This window comes from Corvus kubaryi, unplaced genomic scaffold, assembly GCF_017639235.1.
Source record: "Corvus kubaryi isolate FWS band 111438036 unplaced genomic scaffold, C.kubaryi_AGA036_p1.0 124, whole genome shotgun sequence".
NCBI classification, from domain to species: domain Eukaryota; kingdom Metazoa; phylum Chordata; class Aves; order Passeriformes; family Corvidae; genus Corvus; species Corvus kubaryi.
In genome coordinates, this window is record NW_024580659.1 from 468921 (window position 1) to 487121 (window position 18201).

Below are 18201 nucleotides of genomic sequence, written 5' to 3' on the forward strand. Positions count from 1 at the left end.
TAATCCATACCCAGCTCTGCCTCTCCATCAGATACTTCTCCTGATTAAAAAGGCCCAGAACTTCCCTTGTTCCACTTGGGAACAGACATGGATATGAAACCAGCCTTTCTATTTAGGGCTGATGCAATGCCCTGGGAGATGGATCAGTACTGGGAGGGAAGAGCTGCCCAAGATGATCAGAAGCATGAACAGCACAAGGAAAACCAAGGGTCAAAGCCATTCACCACAAAACCAAGCTCAGCAGTGTAAGATGTCATAAGCACCTCTGATTTTTAATGTTTGATTTTTCCCTAATGTAAAAATTATGTTTTTCCATTAAAATTACAAAAATTGGGAAGGCTTTAAAAACAAAGTCCTACTTGCAGCCAAAACAATTGTTAGACTGTTTGCTGGTTAATACTTAATTTCAGAAAAACATGATTTGTGCTAAGCCAGACTTTTGATGCCACAGCAGCACCAGGGAGAAGATGTCAGCAGCATCAGTGAAGATAAAAGCAATGCAATGACATAACACTGGTTTACAATTCTGTGCCAGTAAATTGGTACAGCTTTCTTATTTGGGAATTCCCAGGTAAAGTCAGAGTCTGTGGGAGGGAATTGCTCTAATTTAACTCAAGTAAGTTCATCAGTGCCACTAAATTTTACAGGCAAGACTCAGGCTTGGAGCCAGCATCCCAAGAGATGTCAACGGACCCTTTTTCACATGAGGTGCTAACTTGGGAGCAATAACCATCGCAAGGTAAATGCCAACACCATTAATGTCTCTGCCATAAAATCAAGCAATAACGATATTACACAAAATCTACACGCACAGCTGGTAAATCAAGTCATGTTAACTTGTGTGGAAAAGTTCAAGACACAGCATTGGTTTTCTCCAATTGGAAAAGAACAATCTTTTCTCTTTATTGGTTTTTGTCTAATTTTACATCACCTCCTCGAGCACACTGGCCACATCCATCTGCTCAGCTGCCACCAAACTCTGGCAGTGATCACATCCACAGGAGCTTGGCATTTGTGGTCCGAGTAAATCCTCCAGGAACTGCAGCCCTTCTATGCAACTGAGAAACATGGACTGCATCCCTTCCTCTGCCTGGTGCCGAGGGAAATGGGTCCTTGTTCGCTGGGCAACTGATCTAATTACTGCATTGTAGCAGATAAAAACCACAAAAATAAGTGGCAGTGTCATCGTCCTTTTACAAGCTGCACGCCCTGCTCAGGCTTTCCAAAGAGGAGCAGAGCTTGTCCATGGAAGGGAGCTCCCAGCTTCAAATCCAGATCAAAAATCAGCAAAATGAGGACAAGCAAGTCGTTTCTGTTAGTAGGGGAAAAAAGAGGGAAAACTGGGTAGAAAAAGAGGGAAAATGATTGTTTATCTGCAGTAAAACCAAGGAGATGAACAACAAACAACTCAAGATAAAGCATGAAAAGAGATGTGAAGAGGCTCACACCCAAAAGAGGGAGGCTGGGCTGAACAACAAGAATTAGAGCTGCTCAGCTACGAGCAGAGATTTGACCTAGTTGGTTTGACTGAAACCTGATGTGAACATCCACATGACTGATTTTAAGAATCACTGAGTACAACCCGTTTAGAAAAAAACCAGGTAGCTAAACAAACAGGCAGTTGTACTCTAGGTCACAATGGCACTGGGTTTGACTTGGAAAGACATCACTCTGAATGGTTATGGGTTGGCAAAGGAACAGCATGGGATAATATCAAATGTTAGCTGGTATATCCTGCCTGTCAGCAAGTCTGACTAGAAAATAGGACAATCCTTTTAATAAATAAACAGAAAAAGAAATGTCTGATATGGAGGGCCTTTGGTTTCAGCTCCGTGCACTGAAAATCTCACACTAGCGATGCTCATATATACCCAGAGCTTGGGTGTTTTATTGGGGGCAGCTTTGTAGCTCTGAAAGTCCTACATACAACATAGGGAATCCTGTATCAGGCTCTGCTTTGACAAAAAAAAACCCCAGCAGTTACAGAATTAAAAACCAGCACCTGCTTAAATCCAAGTGCCCCTAAATTAATTATACTGTATACTGATGTCCATGCAGGAAGAGGATCATGCTGGAAATGTGTGTACTGGATGGTTTAAAAACAACGAATGCCACACAGCTGAAATCAAAACAGAAAATACGAAATGGTGACTAGAAACTGTCAGGGAGTATTTTATTAGATGGCAACACAAGCACTCTTGTGAAAGGCCACAGTGTTTAATGACTTGCTTTTGTGAGCAGTGGAAAAACCCTGTTCTCCTGCAGCTTTGTGCTCCAGGGTTGCCTTATCCCTGTCAAATAAGATGCAGCTTCTGTCAGGCATTTTCCGTGTGACTGAGGCATCCCTAATGCGCATCTCCTGATGCTGACAGTGTACTTGAGCTCCTGCTCCAGGCTTCCACCCAATCTGGGTAATCATCCAGGTCCTTAACCTCCACCCTCATACCTGTTCTTATAAATACAGAGAAATGTGATAATCTTGAGTCCTCTGCCTTGCTGTTACACCCTGCTGGGGCTGGGCTTCAAGGAGGGGCTGCTAGGTAGGCGGTGGCACAAGCCACTGGCAACCAACACACCAGACTAACAACCTTCCCCAGGGGGACAGTGCTGCCATGGGGTGAGCAGTGCTGCATGCAGTGCGCCAGCTTCCTCCTGTGGCCCTGGTTCTGCAGGAGGTAACACACCTAGAGCTGCTGCTGGCTTTTCCCTTCATTTAAAATGCCATCCATGGAAAGGTAACAAGAACCAGGAGATTTCCAGTTTACACAGTTACCACAAACCAGTTATTCTCTGACTTAGCACCATGTCTAGTTCAACCAAGAATCAGCAACAGGAGAACACATCAATGTCACTCTCGCTGCCGCTCTGTCAGGCATGGCTGTTGAGAGGCATCTGCCACCTTATTAGCTGAATCCTCCATACCAGAAGAGGGGTTTATGACTGATTTAAGCTCTAAATAAGCATTTACTTGCTTATTTTCATTCCTGCACAATTGCCTTTTTGTAAAGGTTTGTGAATCATTATCATTTGCAGTTGGACTAGATGATCGTTGAAGGCCCTTCCAACTAGAAATATTTCATTTTCTCCCCTATTTTATTCTATTCTGTTCTTTGCCATTCTAATTTTGCTATGTGGCAAGTAAATACTTAATTTGCACCTTACTTGGCCCTGGTTGAGCCAAGAGCAATTTCCTTTAGAGCCCTTTGCAATATAAAACCAGAGCAGTGGCTGTTCCTACCCACCAGCCCAACATCCCCAGACCTCTCCAAAGAACCCCAAGGTCAGATGTCTATTAGACACCCTATACAGACCATAATGAACATCTGCCATTAAATGCAAGACAACTGATCCCTACAGAGTCCAGAGCAGCCTCTGTGAACCACCAGACCTGAACTGGAGTCAGGGCAGAGTTTTGCATCTCTCACATGAGCTCTCACAAGCCAGAAGGTCACAGAGTGACCTGCAGACCACCACATGCTGCTCTGGGGAGCTGCTCTTTCAGCTGCTGATGCCTGAAACATGTGGCCACCGCTGTCAGGATCTTGGCCAAGCCCTTCAGAGCCAAAGGCCAACTGGCCCTTGGCAGGTAATGATCTCAGTCCCATACATATCAAAGAGATCACTTCTCAGATACCTTTACAGGAGCAGGCACTATAAAGGTCCAAAGGTCTGAACAGGGTCTTGTTTTTAAATGATATAATTGTTGCTGAGAACATTAATGATCTTGAACTTCAAAGCATTAAAATCTCGCAGGGATAAGTGCAGTGTCCAATATTCATTCTGCTTCAGCGACAGGGAAAATCTGTTTCCTCTGTGATAGCTGAAAACTACATGTAAATCTTCCAGAGACGGAGTAGAGGCCACCTCTTGATCACAATGCCATCAGCTGCATGGCGTGAGAGGAGCCATACAGCTCAATGATGAGAGCCTGGAGAGTGCAGGTGCAGAGCCAGGGCTCCACCATACCTGGGATGAACATGGAGATCCTAGAAAGGCTATAGGGTATCTAATCCCTCTCTGCCTCTCTCTGGGCACTTAGGAGGTATCTGGAAGATCCACAACAAGGAGGAACGTTACCTCATCCTGTGAACGGGTGCAATTGGAAGGTCAGCTTTGGACCTTTGGTGCAGTTGGAAGATCAGCTTTGGACCTTCAGTGCAGGTGAAGCCTTGGAGTCTTTGGGGAGCCCTGGAGGGACAGGAGGCATCAGTCAACCCAGATGCTGGACCTGAGGACACTGCTGAAGGGGAGGATGCTCAGCAGGTCTGGGCTCATTAAGTGCCCCTCGTTAAGCATTAATTCAGGTGATGCTGAGGGTGGCCATGCTGCAGGCTGGACAGGAAAGCGAGCTGCTGCCTGCAGAGCTCCCCTCCTCTCTACTGCAGTATTTGGAAGGTCTGCAATGAATGATGAAGAGCTGTGCCACAGAGTTATGGCCCTGCGACCAATACCAAGGAGCACGTAGGGAAATAGCAGCTAAAATGGGGATAAACGTCCCCAGGAGCCACGGAGAGGTGTGGGCTGGAGCCGTCTCTTCAATCTGATTTCCACTCAGCTACTCGATGTGTCGCCTCCATATCCTTCCCTGGTACAACTGATTGCTATGAGCAAGTCATTTATGTGTGTTAAAATTACATAAAAGAGCCATGACAATCTTGAAAATACTGTGGGCAGCAGAAAGGACAAGGATGCTGGGGAGAGTACGGCAGGCAAGGAGCAGCCGCTCCCCTCAGCCTCCATCCACTCACATCTTACATCTGAGCTCCAGCAATTAAAGGGTAGAAGAGCTGATTGCTGCAGTCACGCCTAACTGAAGGCCTTTGTCCCAGGAAAGCCAACACCATGAATTACTGCTCTGTATTTACAAAATGCCAGCAAAGCCGAAAGATAAACCACGGCATGAAACTAAGGAATTTTTATGGCACACGGCTGGTGAAAGCTTATCTTGTAAATCTATGATTATAACCCACGCCCGCCCTCCTTGAGAGCCTCTCTGATTTTAATTAGCAGCGACACAATTTTTTGTTTAGGTCGTTAACTATTCCCTAAAGCAATGCAGAATGAAACTACCTGCTCTGGACTTAATCCTGAAACAGGAACGGCGCCTGCTCTGAGGAGCCAAACCTGACACACACACTTTCAGTAACAGTGACTGTAATAGACTCGGCTTCAATCTATTTGCAGGACTGGAAAAAACAACACAAATTCACATGATTACTATAATTTTCAGATACAACTGGGGGAAAAAAAAGAGAAAAAGTGAGAAGGTTTGTTGAAAGAAATTAAAAGCAGCAGGTGGAAGGGTAAGAAAGGGAAGTTTCTATGGCACCTGTTAGCAAAACATGCACTGCCAAGAAAAGGTTTAAGACATGGCCATAACACAGCAATATCATTAAACAACCAAGCTACAGGAGTAAAAGGCAATACTTAGTCTGAAAAGTCATCTCAAGTAGAATAGTTGTTAGGATAAAAATCTAGAAAGAAAGGGGGGGAAAAAAAGAAGTAATAAAAGATGAAGAAATAAGGGGAATCCTTCTTATGGGTTAATAACTGATCAGGATTTAGGACACCAAGGATAGAAGCAGATGGTCAGGTTTTCTCAAGTAGAGGTGCAGGATCTTGCCATGGGATAAATGGGATATTCATAAATGGCTTGGGAAGGAGGGGGGATAAAGAAAGGACAAGTTTGCTGAGCCATACGAATTTATTCAGAGTATTTAAAGCTAAAGCTGAATGCAAAGAGCTGTAGAAGGCTCTCCTGAACTGGATGTCTCGAAACACCACGGTAGGTGAATTCCAAGGTCAAGAAATGCAGAGTAAGGCACAGAGAACAACCATAGCCACACATAGTGATGGGCTCTAAATGAGACACTGATGCTCTGCAAAGAGTTCTGCAAGCCACATTGGACCATTCTCAGAAAACATCAATTTAATGCTCATCAACAAATATAGAACAATCCACCCCAAAAAATACACAATTAAGTTATTTTGGGAAAAATGCATTTTGGAAAGCAATTCAAAGAGAAGAGCAGAGGCAGCCCGTTCCCTTGACTTGCTTCTGGCTTCCTTCCCCACAGAGTGGCACCAAGGTCTGGTTTTGCAATTCTCCCTTTTGCATTCAGGCTTGACTCTGTCCAGGAGCTGGAGGGATTCCTGCAGGTGCTGGCTGGCTGCAGGAAACTAATCCAACATGAGCACCATTTGTCATAGGTGGATAAAAAAGGGGTCAATCCAGGGGTCTAGCTCCACCAGGTCAACATCCCTGGTCACATCCACACCACCCAAGGGTCCCCACACTTCTATGAAACCTCCAGCCACAAGAAGTTGGTATTCAACCATTAAGAAACAGGGGAGACTGCAGGGCCCTTTTTTTGGATGAGTTCCACCCATGCTCCAAAATTAAAAGCTGATGCAAAATATGTATCATTATCCATCTCCATGACAGCTTGAGTCAACCAAACTCGGCCCAGAACAAAGAACAACACTCATTCCAGGCATAAAAAAATAGGAAGATCCATCAGAAAGAGAAGTGCTGTTAAAAAAGAGGCAGTAATGACAGACCAGAAAGAAACTAGTTTGTATTTTTAGAAAAATGAAAGAAAAACAGAGTTAAAAAGCAATTTCCAGGAGAGGAAATCAGAGTGCCATACTGCAGAGAGACAGGCAGCTCCTGGTGACTGCCCAGCAACCAAAAAATCCTGACTTTGCACCCTCATTTGTCTGAGCCTGAGCAAATAAAACGTGAGACCTATTTTTTGTGTGTCTGTGAAAAACCATTGCATTTTTATCCGTCCTGCAGTTCGTGTCTTTGCACCTCTACACATTTTGGCTATCTCATAATCGTCCCTTTAACTCTTCCCCAGGCCACTCAGGTCATTAATTCTACGTTTTTGTTGTTGCCTCAGGTTACTACGAGAGCAGATATCCGAGGTGTGGAAGAGCAATCAAGAGAAGATCACTGGGGCAGGGACTGAGGGAACAGCCTGATCCCCCATGACGAGCTCCAAACACAGCGCATGTAGAGGGATACGTGGAAAAACTGATGAGCCCACACTTTCCTGTGAGGAGGAGAAACCCGTGTCCAACATGGCCAGATGCCTTTTAACAAAAACTTCATGTCAGGTTGTGTTTCTCAGAAACACTTCTCAGCTGTAGAGGTTTCTCCCTCCCTGACATTCCCCACACCAGCCCAAGGGTCCAATAATGTCTGTTATTGGAGATAAGACAGTGGTTGCAAGTGCCTGATGGGACACTGCTCTGGGGTTGGCACTGGATGGGGTCAGTATCAGTGTTTGTGTGTCTTAGATTTGCACTTTCTTGTTTTCAGAGATTTGAATTGGAATGGCAAACCAAACTCAGAATTACATTTTTATGTGTAAAACTCATTATTCACAACAGAAAAGGTAAAGCAAACCTAAGGAACAATACATTACCAATACTGTCAGAGGCACCATCAACTTCAATATCTCAAGCTGTTTAGTTTAAATGTACTTTTGAAATACGAGAGTCTGAAATTCCCCTGCCAAATTCTTTATAGGATCAAAGGAAAACACTTCTCCAGCGTCTGCAACTCTTTGAGGTGCCTTGTCCCTGCCTGCATTTCCCTGCTGCATGTACCTCAGCCCAGAACACTTGTCCCCAAAAAGATGGAGGCATCTGCATATTTGTATCTGTCCTTACAGAACCCTCAGAAGGCTTAGCTTGGCAGAAATGGCAGCAGGTAAAATTTAAGGCTGAGAAGTTTAGTTGGTAAGTGAAGCAGATTTTAGATGTGTTGAGAAACAGAAGGCACTTTATTCCTGCCCAGAAGAGCTGGTTGGTTTTTGTTTGCATATTTCAAAGAAAAATAAAGGTGTGATAATTTGTCAGCTCAGAGTGTTTGGGCCTATATTTTCACTTAATAATAAATCAAAATGAAATTGGCAATCGTGGATATGGGTTGGATGAAACTGAGTTGTACGGCCAAGAGGAATCCTATCCTAATCCATTAACCAGTGCTTAACATCCATTAACAATGCAGGAGGAGGAGAGACTGGAAGATGAGGAAGGCAGATAAAATAAAGCAGAAAAGGAATGCCTAAGGAGACATTTCTTCAGTTTCCTCCCTGAGGGATGTTTCTGGACGCCTTATTTTTGCCAGGTTGAGGTAATCACTGGCATATAATGTAGTGATAGGGATCATCTTTTCCACTCCAACAGAAACTGATGTTCTGTCATAACTGCAGCATATAACCAGTCAAAACCTCATCTAATACAGTGGTAAATGGGCTCTGAAAATCACCACCATCACAAAAGGTTCTATATAATACACTCTGTATAAATGGAAACAACCTGTTTTCCTGGTGTGCTCCCCAGCTACAGGGTTCCCAAGCAAAACATTCACAACTTAGAGACAAGTGGGAAAAGGATGAGGCTTGGATATTTTCACTCCTTGGGACTACAGATCTGCCCTGAATACAAAGGATGGACTAATTTATAGGGATGAGAGCAGCACCCAGCATCACCTCCTCACGTATGCCAGCATCAGGAGTATTTACGGAAAGCTGCCACTGCCGCCTGGCCCCGACACAACGTGCTCCAGCACTATCTGCTCCAGACATCTCACAAGTTCATATTAGAACTGGTGCAGCCCACAGATGTGTTTGAGACTGACAGCAGTTCCCTCACCCTCCCAAGAGCCATTCCCAGCAGAGAAGAGCAGAGAAGATCCAAAAGGGCAGCATTCCAAAGGGCTGCCACCAACGCCCACCCAGAGCGTTGAGAAATCCTGCGATGAGTGGGGAAGAGAAACCCAAATTATGGTGGCTTACCATTGGTGGGCAGGAGACAACAAAGCTGATGATGCATCTGAGAGGAAATACGGGAAAAATCTGCACACTTGAAGGACAACACGGGGTTCTTTGTGTCCTACTGCTGGTCCTACAATGACTATGTTAATGGGTCTCAAACCTGGAACCCCACGAGTCTCAGACTGGAAATCAAAAACACAACAGAAGTTCATAGAATCATGGAATGATTTGGGTTAGAAGGGACCTTAATGACCATTTCATTCCAACCCCCCTGCCATCGGCAGGGACACCTGCCACTAGACCAGGTTGCTCCAAGCCCCATCCAGCGTGGCCCTGAACACTTCCAGGGATGGGGCAGCCACAGCTTCTCTGGCAAGTTACCGCAGATGAACTACTGAAGTAGCCTACAGCAAAATTAAAATGGAAAAAATTACATTTACTCCTTCCTGTCAACTCGGAGGTTGTTGCTGAGCACGATGAGAACAGTTCAGGCTGTGACCACCTCGGGTGTTTAAGCCAAGCAGACCAAACCCAGCCTACCAAGGCAACAGGCACTGGCACTACAGTGCCCAGCTGCAGTACAGCCCTACCTGCAAAGGCTGCAAACCAGCAGGGTTAACTCTGCCAGTTAACTGGGAGGTTAGTGTTTAAAAAAAAAAAAAAAAAAAAGAGAGAAAAAACCCAACCAAACAACAGTTTGTCTCCCTAAGAAGATTAATAGGTGCATTTAAAGAAATCAGGCTGTAGGCTTAATGAGAGAGAGGCAGCAAAATCCTAAATGTGAGACCTCCTACAGTTTTTCAGTCCAGCTGTACAACCAAATAATAGTTTATGTAACTAGGATTGAAACAAAATAAATTAAAAGTAATTTTATGTTTCATCAAAAGAAAAAGTACAGTTCGGAGTCAACGTGGAAAAAGATCTAGTTCAGCCCTGCATTCTCCCCAGCCTTTCATAAGCTTTGTATTATCAGCTGATTTGGGTTTTTTTTACAAGAGAAAGGCAAATTACCAAGTCCCTTAAGAACTTATTATACATTTCCAATTTTCAACTATTCCTATTTTATAACGCATAAATTCACATATCTATAAGTGAAATGTTTTCTTTAGAAGATGAAAGAAAAAAAAAAAAAACATGCTGTTTTTCCTAGGCTGCAATCTGTTTTTTGGTTAAATAATAAAAAAAAAAAGGGTGGTTAACAGCTACAACATGTCAATCTTTGAAAGTAATTCCTACGCACAACTTCATCCTTTTGCAGACATTAAATATGGCAAAATCTTTTCATACTCCTCTTGTCTAGACTGTTGAAGGAAGGGAACGAGCTACCAACAGACTCTTTCTTCTACTGGGAAGCCCATGGCAAACCCATTTGTGTCTCAGGTGGGGTGTTGAGAGGGCCAAGCCCCTCTGGATTCATTTAACAGCTGAAGAAGACACGTCTCACATTGACTTCATACCCACATACAACTTCCAAGGATGGAGTACCCCAAGAAGAAGCATCCTGAGACCATGCCAGAAGAGGTTGCATACTCCAAGCATCTCCTAACAGAGCTAAAAATCCATAAATAAAGACAAATTTCAAAACAAATCTCCCTATTCACGATGCTACAACCCTCAGGACTGGTCCTGCAAAGGGATGTTCACTGGAACCAGGCTCTGAGCCTCTCAGCAGTTGGAGAAGCACATGAGCCCCCAAGGCCAGGAAAGACTCAAGACAGGCTAGAAAGCAATAGTCCACTGCTATGCAAGGAAACAGAGAAAAAACGTTCAGGGGCTGCTCTCAGCTATTGACATCTGGCCTCTGCAAGTGTCTCTGCCCTGTATGGCTTCCAGCACTCTGGGCTGGATGGAGGAGGGTCTGCCAGCCTCAGACACCCCGTCTGAAACACGGGATTTTGTAACAACTGCACCAAATGACATTTTGATTCATGGTGATTTTTCTTCTAGGCCCTTCAGAGGAGCTGTCAAATCCTCATCTGAAAGCTATTCAGCGTGGAAAACTGCTTTGTCATGTCTGAGAGCCTGTGGTCCCTGTCAGGTCCAGGAACCAAGTGAAGAATGGTTAGTCACACATGCCCAAAAACCCTCAAAATTCAGCAATGAATTCAAGCAGCACGGATGCATTTTCTATGCAGCATCTGCTTGCTTTAAGTTTAGTTATAGGTATCAGAAAAGGAAGAAACCCTCCAAGAGGACAGGAGATGCTCTTCTCATGAGGACCTACACATGACCAGAGAAGAGGTCCAGGTGGCTCTAAGGTCTCCCTGGAACCTTTTCTTCTCCAGACTGAACCCCAGCTCTCTCAGCCTGCCTCCATAAGAGAAGAGTGCCTCAATTAAGATCTTAGTCATTACCTCGTTAGTGGTAGCGTGATGGGGTCTCTAATGGTGTCTATCAGGTAATGGCCCAGAGGTTTCCCTCAGCCCTGTGCTTCCACCTTTTCCCAAGAGTACCTTGTACACCCCATCACAGTCACTTAGTTCTTGGACAACCATGCCCACCTCAGGGAGCACTAACAGTCTTCACATGGAGATGTTCATCTTGTTGCTCTAGGGAGAAGGTGTAAAGGCTTTTCATTCCTGTTCTAAGGACAGGAGAGAGGTCTGGGAACAGTCTGGGCAGGAGAGGGGTTTGTGTTGTAGCTCCTCTTAGAAGATGCCTAACGCACTCTACCACATTAGACATATGCACATTTTTCTTCTATAGACAATGACCTAGAAACACAACTAAATCATTTTTGAAAAAAGAGAATGCACCAAGCTATTTAATCACATCTTCAGGGGGGAATGAAGCCAGTAAGAACAGCTAATCTGCTGCTCATCACAGGAACTATAGTTTTGGACTGAGGGAGACTTTGTATTTTCAGAGGCAAGGATTTTATTTAAACCTTCTGTGATCATATATCCCATTATAACCTCTGGTAAAATGCTTCTACACTTATTTATGCTCACTGTTAACATACACTTCATTAACATTTGGCTAGCATGGGCCTCTGAACTGCAGAGGTGTGCCTCTGCTAGCCATCATAACCATCTCTACCACCCAGTGCCAGCAGCCAGGCCAGAGGGCATGTTCCCTCCTCATCTCCAGCCAAACCATGGCACTTAAACAAATAATAAGAGAAAACAAAATAAAAATTGCATTCAGAGGTGCGTTCCTTGACTTGTCTATGGGGAGCTCAAGGTGGGCAGGGAGCTGCTGTCTCCTGCCCTTGCAACCCACTGTCCCCAGTCTGTTAATGGGGCTGAGGTCTCTCTCCAATGTCAAACACACACTAGGAAAGCTACAAGAGGCCACAAGTGAGCAAGACACCACCCATCAGTGTAGTTAAGTCATCTCTGGTATTAAACACAAGCAGAGCACCTCACGAACATGCCTTCCAGTAAAGCACAGGCCAGCATTAATAGGGTTCAGCGATGCTGCTCGCTCTTGCAGGCTCCTAAGTAGCACGTTGCAGGCACTGGGTGCTCTCAGCAAGGAGCCAGTTCAGTGCATTCATAAAAACTTTCCAGCATCAGTGACATGAAAAGAGGTATGACGTGCTCAGCAATGACTGACAGGCTGCACAGCAGCACCTTGGGGTCACGCCGGAGCTTAGAACCGCCAGGCACGAAAAAAGACAAAAAAACTTGTTTGTAGGAATAGTCGTGCTCATAGACTGATACAAAAATAACAAATCTGTCATTCAAACAGACATCTGAAAACACAGTGATGGCTCAACAGCGACTATCTCAAATTCAAGAAGAAAATAACAGTTTACAATGTGTGGGACCAGGATGACCATCAGCACTTGCTGTCACTCATTAGCCAAAAAAAACCCCAAGGAACATCCTGGAGCAGCGGCACTCAACAGCGAAGTTGACAGGATAATCTTATTGCCACATTTAGTGAAAAACCAAACGCCTTCGCCATTAAATCATTTCACCCTACTGAGCTACCTGCTCTTGGGAAGCACTCTTTGCACCCTGACTGCCTGTCCCATCCTTCCCAAGGGGCACCTCATACGGTAGGAAATTAGCCTGATATTGGAAAAGGATTGCTGGAAAAACACCCTCGGCCAGCCATCGTGCCAGCCCCAGCCGGGGAAGTGGTGAAGACGGCTGTGCAGAGAGGCTGTGTGGCAGGCAGGCTGTGGTGTTCTGCCAGTCCAGATGCACATCAAGTATTCCCCAAACTCATTTAAACTGCAGGAATATGCCACAGCACTGACTATCTGTTTGCACTGAATTGGAAACATGATGGGAAACATCAAATATGTGCTTGATTCACACAGCAGAGAAAAGAAACAGCTTTATTGCAGCATGCTGGAGAAGCAGAAGTGGAGAGGCAGAAGCCAGCCCAACACGAGCAACAATGTGGAGGAATCCACCAGCCCCAATGGATGTGATCACTTGAGCTGCAGCTCCACTGCTGAGCATCAGCAGAAGAATCAGGATGGTTTGGCTTGGAAGGGACCCTAAAGATCACCTAGTTCCAATCCCTGGCCATGGGCAGGAGCACCTTCCGCGAGAAAGCTGACCATCAGCACTCAGATTTCCAGTGCAAAGGAAGCAGCCCTGCCATAGCTTCAAATTGTACCAGAAGCAGCCAAGGACTCCTCCAACTTTTCAACCAGCACAAGCCGACAGAGCAAAGGACATCAATCCTTCCAAATTCTTCTACATCCTTTCTGAACGGAAGTGGACACTGCAGGGACATCCCCAGGAGCCTCTCACCCAGCAAAAGCGATGGCTAAAGATCCATGCCCACAACAAACCAGCCAGGCTGGTTCCAGCAGTGAGAAACCCTGACCTGTGATGCAGATTGCAAATCTGTGTATTTGTTTTGGAAATAAAGGCATTAATAATTGATGCCAAACACTGTGAATATTGATGAGCGCATTCCCAGAAGAGGTTTTGGAGTTACTTAAGCACCCAGAATTGTGCCGTCTGGATTCGATGGCCTAATGGCTGCTGTCAGAGCAATCACAAGTAGGCAAAGCACCGTGTCACAGCCAGCACTGCCTGCCCATCACAAGGGGGAAGATGAATTGAAGCCCAATGGGCTATTTAACACCACAAGTATTTTGACTTGATCCATCATGTACACTATTTTCTACTCCTTTTACTTTTTGATGAGCTCAAAACATTGTGTATCCGTTCTTCCCCTCCTCACTTAAACCCAGCCCCACCTCCCTCCTGACCCTCCAAATGTCTTGCAGCAAATAAACTAATGCTCAATGAGAGCAGAAGCATGGCAGGAAAAAACTATTTTAATGTTTGAGGAAATTCCCAGCAGTGCCTCTGACAGTGATGCCTCTGCCCCATCCTGTACAGGGCTCAGAGCCTTTGGGGAGAGCAGAGCATGGAAATGAGGATGGAGCTGGCTCTCCAGGTGAGCATGAGCCCTCTCTGCAGCCTGACTTCCCATCACATAGTCTGGTTTTATTCCTAGCACAGTCATATGAAAATGGACATTGACTGCTCATTTCTGCAAGCTTGGGAAAAGTGCCCATTTAAAAATAAATAGGCGAAGTTGCTTTTTTAAAAAAATTATCTTTATGTATAAACTTCTTATCTCTCATTCTGATGGTACTTATGGCAAGCAAACAAGCACACGCAAGTGAGCTACCAAGAGGGTAGAAGGGAGCATCCAAACTGCACTGGTTTGTCCAAAGTTCCTCTGATTTAAAGGGCTCTTTCTTTCTGGTCTGTTTATCCTGTACTCTTCCCTATCACCAGATTTTTTATGTCAAGCTCCACCACCTGCCAAACAGAGCAATGCTGAATGTACAACAGGGTAAACAGGATCAGCACTTGCCTTGCCTTTGTTCCAAGCCAAGAGAAGGCTCTGGGGGAGCTCAAAGCCCATGCCAAAGGTGCTACCACGGCAGTACTGCAAACATTCCTTCTTGGCCACTTCAAGACCTTCAGCTCACAGCAAGCCTACCTTGAAGCTTAAGAAATACTGGGGTACGACCCACAGTGTGGAAAACAAAGGTCCTGGCATCTCTGCTATTGTGCCATGGGAGCAAGCTACCGTCCAGCCTTGCAGCCTGCAGCCAGCCTGGCTGCTTGCAATGTGCATCTCCCAGCTCCAGAGAAACAGTGGTGCTGAAAGCACTGCTGCTCCCACAGACAGTCTCTGAATTTGTGGCCGGTCCTCAATGCTTCCCAGGAGACCACCCCTCTTCCATCCTTCAGTCTGAGCTCATACATCCAGGTGTCAAAAAGAGCCTTTTACAAGCTCCACAGCTGAGCAGCAGAGAGACTGAAAATCTGAATGAATTCAGCATAAATCAGGCACAAATACAATCAGAAGCAGCAATAAAGTCTCTCTGCAGGTTACCTGGAAAACCAGCCATCTAAAGCACTGTGCCCCGAGCTACAGTTCTGAACTTGGGATCATCCCTGCTCTGCCATCCAAGCCTTTTTTATCCATCCATCAAGCTGCACCGTGAAATGAGCTTGTCCCTTCTGCTTAGTGGGTCTCTCTGGAGGAACAGACCAGGACTTTTCCAGGCACTGGAAAGCTTTCTGTCCAAGTGCATCAGCAACCAGTCTGGGTTCCTTTGGTCCTACAGGTTAATGATGCTCCAGCTTTTCACCTCCTTTCAGGCTACAGAGGCTCTGTTTGTCCGAGCAGACCAGCAGCAACCCTTCCCTCCCTCCTCTGATCCAATCTCTCCTTGCTGGAGTACCAGAGTAGGGCACAGCTGCCCCAGGTGAGATTCCAGCAGCACCTTGCACAAGGGTGAGGTCTACACTGAAAACACCTTGCCTGATGTAACCCTGCACCATGTTGGCCTTTTCCAGAGCTGCATCCTGCTGGCAGAGCCAAACTGCTCCAGGGCTGAGCCCTGTTCCCAGCTTCCCTCCAACCTCTGGGTCCCCTGTGCCTTGCCAAAGCATGCAAGCAGGAAATCAAAGTTTATAAATAGTGGTAGATGTTGCAGCCTGGTGAGAAGACGCTACTTCTGTGGGATGGTTTCTGTTCTCCAAAGTCTCTTCATAGTGTATGCACAGCTCCTTAGAAACTGTTATTATGGATTTAAACACAAGACCCCGAAATCCAGGGTACTCCCTATAAGGTATTCAGACTATTTCTCTGGGTAACACAAAGCAAACTGTGAGAAATGACACAGAAAAGTCACACTACTATAGTTTTCACTGGCTGGCATGTAGATTTACGTTACTTAATTCAGAGAAAAGAAATAATTGCTCTGATATTGAGAGAAACTCACTTTCTCTGGTCGCTTGGGATTTCTGGAGCAGCACCTTTTGCACTGCACACTCACTGCTCGGCCAGCACATCCTGTGCTCTGCTGAACCTTTCACAACATATGGTCTGTCTTATGTGCCCACTCCTGCACCTCATAAAAGCGACTTTCTCCTCGAGGCCTGATTTTCCTTCGTTGCCACTTTGCTATCTTGAATTAAAATCCCTGAGTGTCATCTCAGCCCCCCACGCCCCTCCCACGCTTAGGTTTTAAATACTGGCATAGCTCAGCATCGTCCCCATCCTACTGCTGCTCCACGGCACGGCCCCACTTGGCCCACCTCTTTAATTGCGTTAATTAATTGCAAGGGAGGGCAGCTCCACAGCAGCAGCTTCCCAGGAGGCACAGGAGCATCAGCTCAGTGTGCGAGGGCTGGAGCATGGCCGGAAAAAACAACCTGGTGTTTCTGGCAGGAGAGGAGTGTGGATGGCCAGTGCTGCAGACTGTACTCCTTCATCCACCAGCCCCATGTGCTCCAGGATCCTAAAAGCCCCTGGAACCCCTCGTGCTGCACAACAGACCGTGGGCTGTAATGGGGGAGGAGTGCCAAAATTGGACAGAGACAGCAGACCTGCATGGCTGTCTCAGCTCCTCTCATTACAGTAGCCTAAACAGCCCCGCAGGTATTTAATTTTAAATTGTTCAAGCAGCTACAAACAACTCCTCACTGGCAGAATCCAAAGCATAGGGGCTGTGACTCTCTAGCAAGGGAAACTGAGAAAAACGTAAAGGAAAACGAGCACAATTTCACTCAGAAGTATTTTTTTCACACTCCCTGTGTGAAAGCTCACAGGGATCTTACAGACAGAAGCCTGCCCGCAGGTTGGCTGCCCTGTAGCATCCCTGAATCCCGCTGGATGTTACGGTGCCGCCTGTGAGCAGCGATTGCAGCCCAGCAAGACGGAGCCCACTGCCAGGCGAGACTGCAGCCTCCCGCTCAGGCTCCTGCCTGGATTCTCCCTGTTGGAAGCAACACGACTGGCAAGACCAGCAGCGCTCATCACTGCCCAGGTGAGGCGAAGAGCCCAGAATGCCACTGCCTCAGCCACATACTGAGGGCAAACCGCCTGCCAAGTCCCCCGCATCCCTCTGTGCAACTTTCTGCTCTTTGCCTTTATTTTTTCAGATAAGATGATGTTTTGGGATTGGCTATTTTTTTAAAAAGAAACACCTCTTATCCCACACTTGCTTCCAAAGTATTTCCCTCCCAGCTGGCACTGCTTAGCAGAAGGATAACAGCTCGGTGCAGTTCCCTGCGAGGTTTTGCACCGATGACTCCTGGCAGGGCTGCACGTCCCTCTTGTTACATAACGACCTTTCCCGTTTGGTGCCGTCTCCACTTGGGGTGGCCACGTTTGGGAGTGGTCACATCTGGGGTACTCACACGCCCCAGTGCTCTCAGCCGTGTGCTGCCAAGCACCATCCCCCCATCCTGCCCAGACTCACCAACCCTGAACCACATCCTTCTCTTCTCCTTATGCCTCTCCCCTTACTGCTGGACCTCTGCCCACCGGGCAGCACCCCGCTTTCTCCTGCCTCCCAAACACTACACTCCTCCGCAGGCACTCCATCCCTCTCCCACATCCAGCCCCAAACCGCACCCTTGCTCTCCGCAGTACCCATGGGTGTCCCGGAGCTGCCAGCTCCCCTGGGGCTGCACCCTCCAGCAGCAATCTGCCTCGCGTACCTCCATCACCTCTCTGAGCCCCACTACACCTCCCTCACCTGCCTTCTCCCTGTTGCCCACACTCCACAGCCGCACCGGCTCTCCCCTGGCTCGCACTCCGTGCAGACTCCTGTCTCACCTGCCTGCGTTCTTCTGCAGGTGCCCCACAGACCTGCACCCCACGGCACCTCCCGCCCGCGTGCCCCCCAGACACCCCTGCACCCCCCACACCTGCACCCATCACACCTCTGCGCCGCACCCCGGCACCTCTGACCCCTGCACCCGACAGCCCTGCACCTGCTGCCCGCCTGCCCCCACACACACCCGCACCCACCGCCCCCTACGCACCTGTGCCCACACCCCCACCCAGCCGCGTCCCGCGCCCTGACAGCCCCCACAGCCCCCCGCAGCTCCGGAGCCCGCGCCCGACCCCGCGCCCAGCACCGGTCCCCGCCCCGCGCTCTGACCTGGGCCCGGCGGCGGGCGGG

General features: G+C 47.0%; 1 protein-coding gene across 1 annotated transcript in view; it reads right to left on the minus strand.

Moving 5' to 3' along the window:
- Window positions 1-18201, minus strand: part of BSN (bassoon presynaptic cytomatrix protein) — an 89921-nt gene that overhangs the window by 71039 nt on the left and 681 nt on the right. Inside the window, exon 2 of the mRNA XM_042017890.1 lies at window positions 18181-18201. Within this exon, the coding sequence (XP_041873824.1) occupies window positions 18181-18201 (21 nt within the window). The remainder of the gene's footprint in view (window positions 1-18180) is intronic.